A 12,820-nucleotide genomic window follows, 5' to 3' on the forward strand; every position below is an offset into this window, starting at 1 on the left:
GAGCAGCTGCCAATTGTCCCCGCACAAGAAGCCACTGCTGGCACGGCGTGGGCCAGGGGTTGTCCCCAAGCGTCAATTTAACACCCCGAGGCAGAAGGTAATTTGTGTAATTTGTGCCCTTGCCTCCCTGCTGCCGGCAGATCCTAAAATATCCCACTCCACCTCGCTGCGCTGTTCTCCAGGTGATGAATTCTCCCAGGAATTACGGCCCTCAAGGCAGGACCTCTTTTCTGCCCTTGTCACAGAGCCAAGTGGCTGCTCACACATCCTGTCCCCCCCGTCGGGTCCATGCAGCCAAGCCTCCTTCCTTACCCCTTTCAGCACTTCCTCCATGTGGTCGCAGAACTGCATGAACAGGTTGATTTTCCAGCTGGTGTTACAATTGACTGAGTTCACCTACGGAGCAAGAGAGCGCGGTCACGATCCCGGGACAAAGGGAAAAATGGAAAACGAAGGAGAAACAACAGCCCAGCCCGCCTGTACCTCCTTGCAGCCAGCATTGTCAGCCAGCTCGTAGTTGCTGGCGTGCAGGGGCTGCCCAGCATTCACGGGGTTCAGGATGACTTTGTCTCCCACGACTACCTGGGGAGCAAAATGGGAAAAGGGCGAGCGAGGATGAGACCGGGTGCCCGGTGGGGAGCCGAGCCCTGGCACAGAGCTCTCTGCACACCCCTTCAGGGACTGTTGGGCCCCATGCTCACGTTATCCCCGTTGCTCCTGAGCTTCCAGAAGGGCTGGATGAAGAGCCAGGAGCCCTCGTTGCCGGTGGCATCCAGGGTCACCCGCATGGCGTTTTTCTCCAGCAGCGCTGGCAGCCGCTTGTTCACCGTCAGGTACTTGTTGCTCTTCATGTGCAGCAGCTGGAGGAGTCGAGGGTGGGACAGCTAAAAAGTCCAGCCCCCCAGGGCTCCCCAGATCCCTCCAGCCCCTTCCCAGACGTGCTGGATCCATGCTGGATCCATGCTGGATCCATTCTGGATCCATGCTCCCCCATACCTGGATGACACTCCCGTACTTCACCACGTCCCCGTGCACCTTCTTGTTCTCTGTCTCGTTCTGCTTCTGCTCCATCTGGGCCGCGTGCTGCTCCAAAAGGAGAAATGCTGAGTGTGGAAGCACCCTCCTCCCTCCCCGGGAGCAAATCCCAGCAGGGTCACTCACAGCCTTGGCTTTGGGAAGGATGGGATGGGCTGGGGTGCAGGGTGAGCATCCCTCTGTCCCCAGGGCCACATCATGGAGCATCCAAGAGCTCAGCCCAGGGCCACAACCAGCCCAAGGAAGTCCATGAGGGCTTTAAATCGAGGACTTTAAAAATTAGGACAGGGACAAAACGGCACCAAAATTCCCCCAGGACAGCAGGTTTTGGGACAACACTGAACAAGGATGGCAGGCACAGGCTGGGGAGTGGGGCAAAACACCCACACTAGGGGCTGTGGGGACAGGGAGCTCTTGGAAGCACCAAAACCAAGCAGCCAAAGGCACCATGGCAGCAGTGCCGTGCCCAGAGACGGAGCAGGTCCGGACCTGCTGCCACGGATGTGTCAGGATGGGTCCCCAGCAGTGAATGGCTCAGCAGCCCCTCTCCAAAACCACAGAGACATTTTCCATGTGCTGGCTCTGGCAGTGGGAGCAGCAATGGGATGTTGACACATGCGGAGCAAGGCAGGAACTTGCTCCCTCAGCAAATCTGGGAATGGCGAGGGAGCGCCGACAGCTCCGGCGCCAGGCTGGGCACAGCCCGGGCAGCTCCAGCCCAGCTCTCCCCCGCAGCTGGGATGGGGAATGTCAAGGGATGGAGCTGGGACGGCATCTGCCCTTCCCCACCCTGCTCTCACCCCTTTCACCTGAGGGCAGAGGAGCTGGGAAACATCTGGGATCACGGCTTGGCACTGTGAGGGAGCATGGGCCAGCAGGTCCTGAGTGCCCGAGTGGGCGAGGGCTCTGAATGTGCCTGGTACCTGTCCCCACAGAGCTCTGGGTGCCACCTGGGGTCACCCTTCCATCCCTACAGAGCTCTGGGTGCCACCTGGGGTCACCCTTCCATCCTCACAGAGCTCTAGGTGCCACCTGGGGTCACCCTGCCATCCCCACAGAGCTCTGGGTGCCACCCAAGGTGACCCTTCCATCCCCACAGAGTTCTGGGTGCCACCCAAGGTGGCTCTCCATCCCCACAGAGTTCTGGGTGCCACCCAAGGTGTCCCTCCATCCTCACAGAGCTCTGGGTGTCACCTGGAGACACCCTCACCACCCTGCAGTGGTGGCTGCTGCCATCAGGGAAACAAAGCCGCTGCCAACAAATCCCGCACTGCTCTGGGAGTTTAACAACAACCCCATGGAGCAACATGGCTCTGATGGGAGATCTGGCCCCACGGGATGTCCCAAATCTCCCTCCTGATCTGAGCACCTCCCTCGCCACCAGCCAGCGGGGCTGGCAGTGGGAACCGGCTGCCCCAAGCACGTGAGTTCCCAGGGCTGATGTTCCCCCACTGTCCCTGGGGTGGGGTGGGGTCTGTCCCCAAGCCCTGGGATGAGGTGTCAGGGATGCCCATGAGGCATCAGGGGGCAGGGAGGACTGGGAGACATCAGCAGAGGGGCAGGAAAGCCCCCACAACCCATCTGAACTGCTTTGGGCCAAGAAAACATGGAGTTTAAACCCACTGAAACACAGCAGAGAGGAGCACGAGCTCAGAAAGGTGACCGTGGGCATCGCAGGTAGGGCTTGTCCACTCCAGACCTGGCTGCTCCTGCCTCAGGAAATCATCTCCATGGGCTGGGAGATGCTCTCAGCCTGTTTATCAGCCTCCTTGATAAGGGGCAGGCTGGAGCCTGGCGCTTGCAGAGCTTGGCTGGGCTGGGCTGAGCTCTCTCCTGCCCCAGCTCCAGCCAGGCAGGGAAACACCGGGAGCGGCAGAAAGGAGCGAGGAAACAGCAGAACCTCTTTAGGACAAGCCGTGAGCAGGGTGCAATCAATCAGGCTCAGAAATGAGCCTCTGGGCCCACTCGAGGCCAGGACAGCTGCGATGTTACAACCCCGGGCTAACGGGAGCAGGAAAACGGGGGCTCCGTGGGCCAGGGACCACGCAGGGCTGGACGTGGCAGGGGGCACTGAGCCTGTCCTGGCACCTCCAGGGCAGGACACCCTGTCCTGGCACTGCTGAACCCCCCCTGGCTGAGGCAGAGCTGGGGATGGTGGGGCCGGGGCTGGGCTGGAGGCCCGATGAGATGATTTAGTGAATCTCTCCCCAGCTTCGGCTTTATGAATCATCGGCGGGGCCTCGCCAGCTGCCTGAGGCCGTTGTGTAATGTTTGACGTGGGCCCTGGCCAAACCTCGGGGAAGCCAACAGGAGTCTTTCCCTTCCCCAGCCCTTTGGAGCCATGTCCTGGAAGCAGAGCTCCCTCCTGCATGGGGTGTCCCAGGGTGCTGAGGGATATTCTGGGGTGCTGAAGGGTGCCCTGGGGTGCTGAAGGGTGCAGGGCTGTGCTCATAGAGCTCCTCTGCCACAGCACCTCTGCACAAGGAGCATCAGGAGGGTGACACAGCAATGGCTGGGCAGGGGACAAGGGGGAAAATCCAGCTGGGAATCCCTTCTCATCCCAAACCCAGCTGGGAATCCCTTCTCATCCCAAACCACATCACCAGAGGTCTGGATGCCATCGCTCACCCAGCTCGTGGGCACTGCCCACTCTGGGTCCTTTGCTCCTGCTCACCTGGAGCTTCTGCAGCAGCACCACGTCCGCAATCTTGTCCTTGTCCTGCTTGGTTTGCTTGGCCTTCCAGTACTGCTTCTGGGCAGAATAGCGGTTCATGGGACACACTTTGAAGAGGCAATCTGGGAACAGAGCAGAGCAGAGCCTGGTGAGGCTGCAGCGGCCACCAGGGTGTCCCCAGCAGGGCCGATGTCACTGAGGAGCAGGGACACTCCTGGACTGGACGAGGGACACACGGCGGGGACTGGTGGAGGTCACGTCACCGTGTGCTGGCTGCTGGATCGGCTTTAAATCAGGATAAATAATGAGTCCAGGAATTACTGCACTTCTTGGACTCGTGATTAGAAGTGTTCCCATCGGAAATGGCTGTGCTGTTTGGGAAGGAAAGCTTCAGGGGGGAGAAGGAGCCCTGACGGAGCCCAGCTGCACCAAAGGAGGAGAGGACCCTGGCGGGGAGGGAAGGAGGGAGGGAGGTTGGGACACGAGCAGCCACCTCCACATCCCTTGTCACCCACGGGACACCCTGAGCCTGCAGAGGCTGTGGAAGGACCCCGTGGTGGCTGTGCCATCGGGACACGCACGTCCATCCCTCCGTGACCTGGATCACCAGCGCTGGATGCTCCGAGCGCTCGCTCCCGCAATCTCTGTGTCAGCAGTTCTATTTCAAACCCGAAGGGATGCACAAGATGCATCGCAGCTCCTCCAAACTTTCCCTGCGCTGCAGATTGCCCCCATTCGCCTGTTTTCCCCCAGGATGGTGGGCGGGAAGTGCAGACATCCATGGCCAGGCTTCGGGAACCGAAGCAGGAGAGCAGATGTTCGGAGACAACGAGGCCCTCACATCTCCCAACCCCCTTCCCGGGCTGGGGCGAGGGCAGGAAGGGCTCTGCAGCCTGAATCGCCCTAATTATGCCTGAAATAGCAGCCCAGAAAGTTCAGACACAAAAAAGAAAATTTAAAATAAAAAAAAAAAGTCCCTTCCCTGGCTGGCCGCGGGCCCGAGGCGCTGGCGAGCGCGTATTTATTTACCTGGGAGTGCCGCTGGGGCAGCGCCGAGCGCGGTTCTCACCGGCTGGGGCCGCTGGGGCCGCGCCAGGTTTCACATTTCGCTTCCCAGCCCTGTTTGCCAATGGCACATCCCGTGCCAGGCAGCCGGAGCCGCCCGCGGGGCCGGGACAGCGGAGCTGCCGTGCCCGGCTGCCCGCGCCCCCCGCCCCTGGAGCCGTCTCCATTAAATTGCTAATTAGTGGGAACTGCTGTAAAAGGCGCTGGTGGGGAGCCGGAACCAGGGCGGAGGTAAAAAACCCAGCACAGCCACTCCGAAATGGCTGCGAGTCCAAGGCCAGGCTCAGTGCTGAGCTCGGTTTGGCAAGGAGGGAAACTGAGGCACGGCGGGGGTTGTGCGTGGAAAATCTCCAGCACAGCTTGTTTTGGGAGCCGGAGATTTTGGCATCTGGGCCAAAGTATGGATGGATTTCTGGAAGATGGATTTGGGGGCTGGAAAAGAGGGAAGGTGAAGGAAGCTCCTGTGCCAGCGCTGCCTGGCATGAGGAGCTCGGAGGGTGATGTGGGGCTGACCTGCCAGGACCCAGAGTGGCTCTGGGGGCAAAACTTCACACCCAGAGTGGCTCTGGGGGCAAAACTTCACACCCAGAGTGGGCTAGGGGGCAAAACTTCACACCCAGAAAGGCCTGGGGGGCAAAATCTCCACGTGAATCCTTCAGGGAACCGGGGCAGCGGGGCACTGGGGGCACTGGGGACAGCGGCACAGCTGAGGGTCCCACTGCTCCCTTGCCTGGGAGGGTGGAAGCACCGGATTTGCTTTTCCTGACATGCCTGAACTGGGCTGGGAAAAGCCTGGGCGGGGGGAGAAACCGCAAAAACAAACGAAAAAAAAGCAAATAACTGAGAGGTGTCGAGCGTCTCTCTGAGGAGCCGCGGGCAGGAACAGCTCCCAGGTGGGTTCTGGCATTTCCAAAGAACCGTTCGGAGCTGACCTCGGCAGGAGGGTCCTGTTTTCCCAGCGGGAAGCCCCGGCACGACCCGTGTGCGGCTCAGGATAGGGCAGGGTCCGGCCACAGGATGTGGGGACGGCGACAGCGCATGAAAATCCCTTGCAGCCTCTCGCCGGTGCCGCAAGGAACGGCCCCAGCCCGTTGTTTCCCCCTCGCCGCAGGCGATGGCTATCGAGCAGGGAGAGCTCTACCTTTCCGGCCATTAGAACAAACAGCTGGATATCCTGATAGGGAGTGCAGCGAGCCGGGCTGAGCCGAAAAACCTGAGTCTGGAAAAGAGATTCAACACCCGCGCACGGCCGGGCAGGGGAAGGGGTGGCTGCTGCACGTTCAGCCCCAGGTGGAAGTGTGGGAATGGGATGGGGCTCGCTGGGATTCACGGGGCTGGGGGATGGTGGAGATGCTGGATGGGTCGTTAATTAGAGTCGGGAATAAATTAGTGGTGATAACGTCCATGGAGAGCCAGGTCACTGCTTGGTGGAATCCTGAGGGAGTGGAAAAAATGATGTCTTGAGACGTCTTGGGGTGTGTGGGAGGGAAGGAGGGTGCCCAGGGGGATGGGTGCTGTTAAAGCCGCCCTGAGGAAAAGCTGGGGGCACAAGGCAGAGTGGGGAGCCGATGTTTAAAAAGACTTATTTTTAAAAAAAACATTAAACGGCAACGGGGGGATGGAAGGAGCAGCTGCCCTAAAGCAACCCCAAATAGAACACCACAGTCGCGGGTTTGGGGAGATTTCCCAGGTCTCTGCTCCTGGCTGTGCGATCCAGGCACTCAAATCCAGCCGGGATAGGGCTCTTCCCTGAGCGTGGAGCACCCTGAGCACAGGGGGCAGTCAGGAACCAGCCAGCACTTCCCAGGTGGGTGCAGTGGGAGCTGCAATTCCCATTCCCAGCGCTGGTGTGGATGCTCAGGGCCAGGACTGGCCCCGATGCCGCTCACAGAGTGACGGAGCTGCCCCAGTCTCACCTCGGAACTTCTTGGGGGGGTTGTCCAGGTCTCCGGCCGCCGGCTCCACCACGCACCGATCGTCCACCAGCCTGAGGGGGACAAAAAGCGGCAGCAGGGTCAGGAACAGCAGGATGGCAGCGGGGCTGAGTGGCAGAGTGGCCACTGGCCCAGAGTGACAAATCCAAAGCTGCTCCTCCTGTTTCCCACCCATAAATATTTTTTGGGAACCGAACACACCTTCCCTCGTTTCCCGCTGCTTCCCTGTGTGTTTTCCATCCCTCTCCCTCAGGCACACGGGGCTGGTGCAGCAGTGCAGGACCAGGGAAGGTTTGTGGCAGTCCCTCCAGGCCCTTTGCTCGGTGACCGGTGCCAGAGGGGCCCCTGCCCTGCCCAGCTCCCGGCTGAGCCCAGTTCCCCCCTGGCACACAGTGCTGTTACTGCACCCTTAACCCAGCAAAACCAGGATGAGTTCAGCTTCCATTCCCTGCTTTTCCTTCTCTGCCTGGGAACTCTTCCCACCGGGACACAGAGGGTGCAGGTGCTGCGGATGGAGGTGGCAGGGCCCCCCAAACCCGGTTATTAATTATTATCTGATCAGAGCTGCAGGCTCTGCCCATCGGATCACGGCTCTGTCTCCTCCCTGCCCACCTCTGCTTTCCCAGCGTTGAGCAAAATCCCACGGGCTTGGCCTCGGGTGCTGGGGGCTGATGTGGGGATAGATGGGACGTTTCTTTCCAGAGTTACTGAGAGCAGCCAAGCAGCACCCGGCAGAGGGATCTGCCCAAAGCGCAGAGGGGTGAGCATGGCCCGAGGGGCTCCCTGTGCTGGGGCACCCGGAGCTCTCTGCGAGGCTCCTGAGGGAACTGGGTGCTCCAGCAAGACAGGCTGTACCCGCTCGCCCGCTTTCCCCAGCCCCGGGAAGCTGGAGCAGCAGGAGAAACTCTGCTCCTGCCCGGGAGAGCGAGAGGGAAGCGTGTCCCCACCTGCGGAGCGTGTGAGAGGATGCAGGAATGCGCCTGCAGTGCTCTCCCGGGGGGAGAATCCATCGTGGGACAGCTCTGTCCCAGGAGCAGCCTGGAGCCAGATGCAGCAAAGACAAAGCAGAGCCTGCGCTGTCCCCTCTGCCCCCAAGGGATTCTCGGTGTCCCCAACAAACAGAACAACCCGAAAATCACTGGAGATGGATGCGCTGCTCTGCAAAGGGCTCAAAACCAGGCAGATCCATCCCACTTGCAGACCCGGCCTCCTTCCCTCAGCCCAGCCGCTCTCTGGAGGAGGGGAGAATTCCTTTTGCTCGGCAGAGAGGAATTTGGCCTCGGTGCTGATGGATGGGGACCCCGGGGACCCCGGTGCTGCCGTGTCCTTGGCGTGGAGGCGTGGGCTGGCACCAGGCTCTGACACCGCTGTGCTCCTCACAGCTCCCTGGGGCCCGGAGATCAGCCTCGGATTTCACATAAAGAGAGAAAAGCAATTTGCCTGGTGGCAGCAGAAGCTTCAAAACAATTAGCAAAGACCTGGAAAGTTGGAAAAACCCCAAAGCCACGAGCTGTGGTCAGACAGGGCTGCCCCGGCTTTGCAAAGGCCTGTGGGCAGCAGCACAGGGGGTTTGGGGCTGTCCAAACACCTTTTCCATGGGTCATGACAGCAGGGAAGGAGCCAGGCACATTTCCAGATCCCTGCAGGGCACGGAGCCTTGGGAGGGCAGAGAAAGAGGAAAAGGGGAAAAACCAGAGTTGCTGCACCACCACAGGGGACATGCAAAGCCCCAGCCCAGCCCCGGTGTCACTCGGGGGCAGTTTTGGTTTCTGTTCTCTTATTTTGATGGGAGACAGGGCAGAACAACCCCTGGGATGTGCCTGGGAGCAAAAACCACCGAGGCCTGAGGACACCAATCCACAGGTGGGGCTCAGGGAGTGCAGCCCTGACCCTCAGCACATCCCCAGCCCCCAGCAGTGCCCGTGGAGGCAGAAGGGCTCGATTCATCGGTGCACTTTAAAACCCCCAAATCCTCCACTCTCACAGCTGGAGGTCTCTGAGGAAGTGCCCGACCTGCCTGGTTTATTTTCAGCACTGAAGAAAACAGCATGGGAGCCTCCCCCCCACCCCAGCCAGCCCTGCTGCGGTGCTGCCCCGTGCCCGGCATCGCTGCTCCACCGGGCAGGATTAGAGACAGTGACCTGCCAGCCTGGAAGTCTTAATTAGTTAACGATCTCAAGGCAGTTTCAGCATCTTTAATCCCAGGATTACGCTCTCGGCAGGAATGCGAAGTGCTCTTTCTGTTAAACTGATACTCCGGGCGAGCATTCCTCAGTTAAAAAATTGCTGAAAATAATAATAATAAATAAAAGGGATTCTGACAGGGTGGACATGAGTCACCTGGGAAGCCGCTGGGGCTGGGACACGCTCCCGCTAATAACCGGCATTCCCGCGGTGGGCTGGGCGAGGGAAGCTCCCTAAGAGAGCAGCGGGGATGTGCGAGGGCACCTTTAAACGGGAAAACGGGGCTGGAGACGTGCAAGCACTGGGAGAAGGTTCCTGAGCGAGGCACGAGGCGGGATGAGCCCATGGAATGGCATTTGGCCATTCCAAATTCCCCCCCGGGAGAAGGAGGGGCGGGATCCAGCACTGAGGAGCCCCTCAAGGTGCGGGCGAGCATCTTGGCCGGCTCTTAGCCCCGGAGTCCTCGCCGCGCTTCCAGCGGGGCTTCCTGATGCTTCCAAATCCCGAGCACAAAGTGATTCCCTGGCCCGGGGCCAGCGTGCTTGGCCTCGTGCGCGGCAGAGCCTTCCCCGAGGTCAGGGGAGAAGCAGCTCGTCCAGCCCTGCAGAATCCAGGGCAGCCGGACCCTCCCGAGCCCTCCCCGGGGACGGCGCCGAGCTGGAGCCCGCTGGGCTGGGGAAAAACCTCCCCCAGGTGTGGCACAGGCGATGCCAAGGGGAGCTCGGGCACGCCGGGGTTCAGAGGGGCCCGGGGAAGGAGGGCTCTGGGAGAAGGGAAACCCCTACAGAGCCAGGAGAACCCCAGTACCAAGCCCAGCAATCCCTGGAGGTGAGGAAAAGGAGGAAGAGGAGGAGGAAGAGGAGGATGATGAGAGCTCGTCGTTGGCCGTGGGGCCAGGTCAGCCCCTCTGGCACCCGCAGGGTGCAGGGTGGGCACTGCCCCAGGGGGGAAAGAGAATAAAATGGGCAGGGCAGCCACAAAAATGCAGCTTTTTGGTGCTGTGCTGGTGCCAGGAGGGCTCGGACTCCTCCTCCTCCTCCTCCTCCCCCCGGCAGGGACGGGTTCATCCTGACCCGGCGGAGCTGGAGTTACCCTTTAACCAACTGCATCTCCCCGGGCTGCTCCACCCCAAAATCCACCTGCAACCACAGGCCCAGGTGTCATTTCACCTGAAACAGCCGCCCGGCCCCCAGCTGGGTTTGTCACCGACCCTCCCCTCTGCGAGAGCCAGTTCTGAGCCTCCGGAGGGTCCTGAGAGCCTGGCAGGGATAGGGATAGGGCAGCCCGTGTTCCCAGAACCACTTCTGGCCACTCCAACACACCCACCATGTGCCCCAGCCCCCCAAGGGTCACTCCCAGGCCGCTGTGACCAGCCCTCAGCCCAGCTCTCCCTTCCCAGGGCGCTTTTTTGGGCTGATTCAAACATTTCGGCTGCTTTGGGTCTCTTGGCTCGGCATTCCCACCTAGCCCAGCCTCAGCCCCATGCCCGTCCCGGGAAGTTTTTCCTGCTCACGAGACAACACCCACAGCAGAGAGGGGGTGAAAGGGAGGGTTTGTGCCCGGGAGCCCCGACAGAGAGATTCGGGGGGCTGGGAGCAGAGGAGTCTCAAGTGGGGGCTGCAGGGCTCCCCTCACCTTCACCCCACACCCCGGAGACCCCCGGGGCTGCTCCACAGGGCGCTGGCACAGCGATGTCACAGCAGCCACCCTTAATGTGACCAGCACCTGGGGACACTCCGCGTCACCCCATAAAGAGAGGATCCCACTGCAGACCCCAGGCGATCCCACAGCCCAGAGCCAGCCCCTCCACAAGGAAGGATGTCAGGAGCGCTTCCGCAGGGCGCCCGCGTGGGCTGGCAGAGCTGTTTGCCTTGCAAATGAGCTAAATAAGGTCCCTGTGGCAGGAGGAGCACTCTCGGTGAGTCACCTGGTCCCTTATCGCAGGAGTGATTTAAGGTGTGGTTGGGTCTCCCGGGTCGCAGGGCACCAGGGAAAACAATTTTTTTTTTGGGGGGGGGGGGGGAAGAACCTGCGGGAAGCAGAATCCTGGGAAAGCAGGGCTGCCCAGCAGAGGATGTGCTGGACTCTTCTCCCCAGGGACTGGGGAGAAGAGGATCTCCAAGCAAGTTCTGCTCTTCAGGTGCTTCTGAGGAAGTCTGGGAAAACACCTGGCAAAAAAGGACCAGAGCTGCAAAGGGATCAGAGCTCCGAAAAATCCACATATTTCTTATCGAGCCACTGGGACGTGCTCCGGGGGCACCAACCAGTGCTGGGTCCCTGCGGAGCCTCCTCCAGACCCCATTTCCAAGAGGCTGGAGTAGTGCTCAGCATCCCCTGCCTGGGGACAGCTCTGGCACTGGGGCAGCTCCAAGGAGACCTCTCCAAAACCACCCATGGGGATGCCCCCCGAGGGATGCAGGAAGGGCTGGCACGGCCAGGCTGCACCTGCAGGATCTGCTGCCCGGCGCTGTGGCTGCACACGCGGGGATTCTGGGCACTTCTGCACCCTGCTGCACCGCATTTCTGGGCAGCCAGGCGGAGGGAGCCCCGGTGGGCACCAGCCCAGGGGCCACACGTGCCCGGCGGTGGGTGAGGGACACGTGTGGGCGCAGGTATGTGCGGCTCTGCTGCAGCAGGGGCATGTGGGAGCAAGTGCATTCAGCGCAGATTATAGAGCCGGGCAGCTCCTGCCCCAGGAATCCCATCCAAGTCAGCATTCCTGCCTGAGCTCAGCCTCTCCTACACGCAGCAGCGTGGGGCAGGAGCGCTGGCACAGCCCCACGTCCCCCCCGCCGGGGCTGTGGGCATGCTTTGGGGTCCTGGGTCAGGGTAAGGAAAAACCCACCCGTGCCCCAGGGCGGCCCTGTCGGAGCCCTCCCCATTGCCCACGCTGTCCCTGTGCCACCGGGCAAACATTCCCGGTGGGAGCAGGCCGGTGGATGCAGAGGGGCATCGCTGGCCTGGCTGTGCCCAGGGGCTGCCCCAGCAGCACCGTTGGCTTGCACGGACACAGGAGTGACACGGGACAGGAGTGACACGGGACAGGTCCCCAAGGCCTCCACTCCAGGTTGGGCAGAGATCCCCTGGGCCGTGCTGCCACATCCAGGGAGCTGCCTCTGCCCTCAGCTGGCACTACCCTGTCCCCCAGCCCCAGGCAGCGCTTGGTAGCCACGGGCAGCCCGGCTTGGTGACCCTGCGGCGATTCCCGCTGACCACCGGGTGTGTGGGACATTGAGGGGGACAGCGAGAGCCACCACTGCCTGTCCGGGCAGCCTCCAGCCACACTGGACAGGGCTGGGAGCACACAATGACCCCGTGCCCAGGAGGGGTCCCGCCTGCCCGAGCGGCCGCCCTCGCACATCCCCCCCCTCATCCCACCGACCCCTCACGCTGCTTAAACCCATTTCATCCCCCCCAGCCCCTAAACGGGGGGAAGCGGCTTCTGGCCAGGGGAAGGAGGGCTGAGGGTCCCTCCTGGGCCACATCCTGCCCCTGCCAGCAGCTGGAGCCGGGGGCGAGCCCGGGGACGAGCCCGGGGGCACCCTGTCCCCCTGCCTGGCTCCTCTCCCCATCCCTGCTGCAGCACCCGGAGCTTCCTGGCTCCTTTTCCCACCACGCTCCAGCTCAGCACCCCCGTCCCGTCCCGTCCATCCCGGAATCAGCGTCGGGCGGCCCCGGGAGCCCCTCGCTCACCCCAAGGTGCTGATGAAGCCATTGACGGAGCCCTCGGCGTACAGGGAGACGATGTCCCCGATGTGCAGGAAACTCGACATCTCATTCATGGTTACCCTGACCCGGCGCGGCGCCGCTTCCTCCTGCAGTCACCTTCCCGGGCCGAAATCCAGCATGGGCGAGCGGAGCCGGGGGGTCCCTGCTCCGGGGGGGCGGAGGGGTCTCTGCTCCGCGGGGGGACGATCCCAGCCCGGCT

General features: G+C 61.7%; 1 protein-coding gene across 2 annotated transcripts in view; it reads right to left on the reverse strand.

Moving 5' to 3' along the window:
- ITPR3 (inositol 1,4,5-trisphosphate receptor type 3) overlaps nucleotides 1-12,820 on the reverse strand; it is a 39,220-nt gene extending 26,400 nt beyond the window's left edge. For both annotated transcript variants that reach the window (XM_068995738.1, XM_068995737.1), the window contains exons 1-7: nucleotides 12,586-12,820; nucleotides 6,691-6,761; nucleotides 3,710-3,831; nucleotides 997-1,083; nucleotides 702-860; nucleotides 484-582; nucleotides 313-396 (exon numbers count right to left, since the gene is read on the reverse strand). In XM_068995738.1, coding sequence (XP_068851839.1) covers nucleotides 313-396; nucleotides 484-582; nucleotides 702-860; nucleotides 997-1,083; nucleotides 3,710-3,831; nucleotides 6,691-6,761; nucleotides 12,586-12,674 — 711 coding nt within the window. In that variant the 5' untranslated portion in view covers nucleotides 12,675-12,820. The remainder of the gene's footprint in view (nucleotides 1-312; nucleotides 397-483; nucleotides 583-701; nucleotides 861-996; nucleotides 1,084-3,709; nucleotides 3,832-6,690; nucleotides 6,762-12,585) is intronic.

Source organism: Aphelocoma coerulescens, chromosome 26, assembly GCF_041296385.1.
Source record: "Aphelocoma coerulescens isolate FSJ_1873_10779 chromosome 26, UR_Acoe_1.0, whole genome shotgun sequence".
NCBI lineage: Eukaryota > Metazoa > Chordata > Aves > Passeriformes > Corvidae > Aphelocoma > Aphelocoma coerulescens.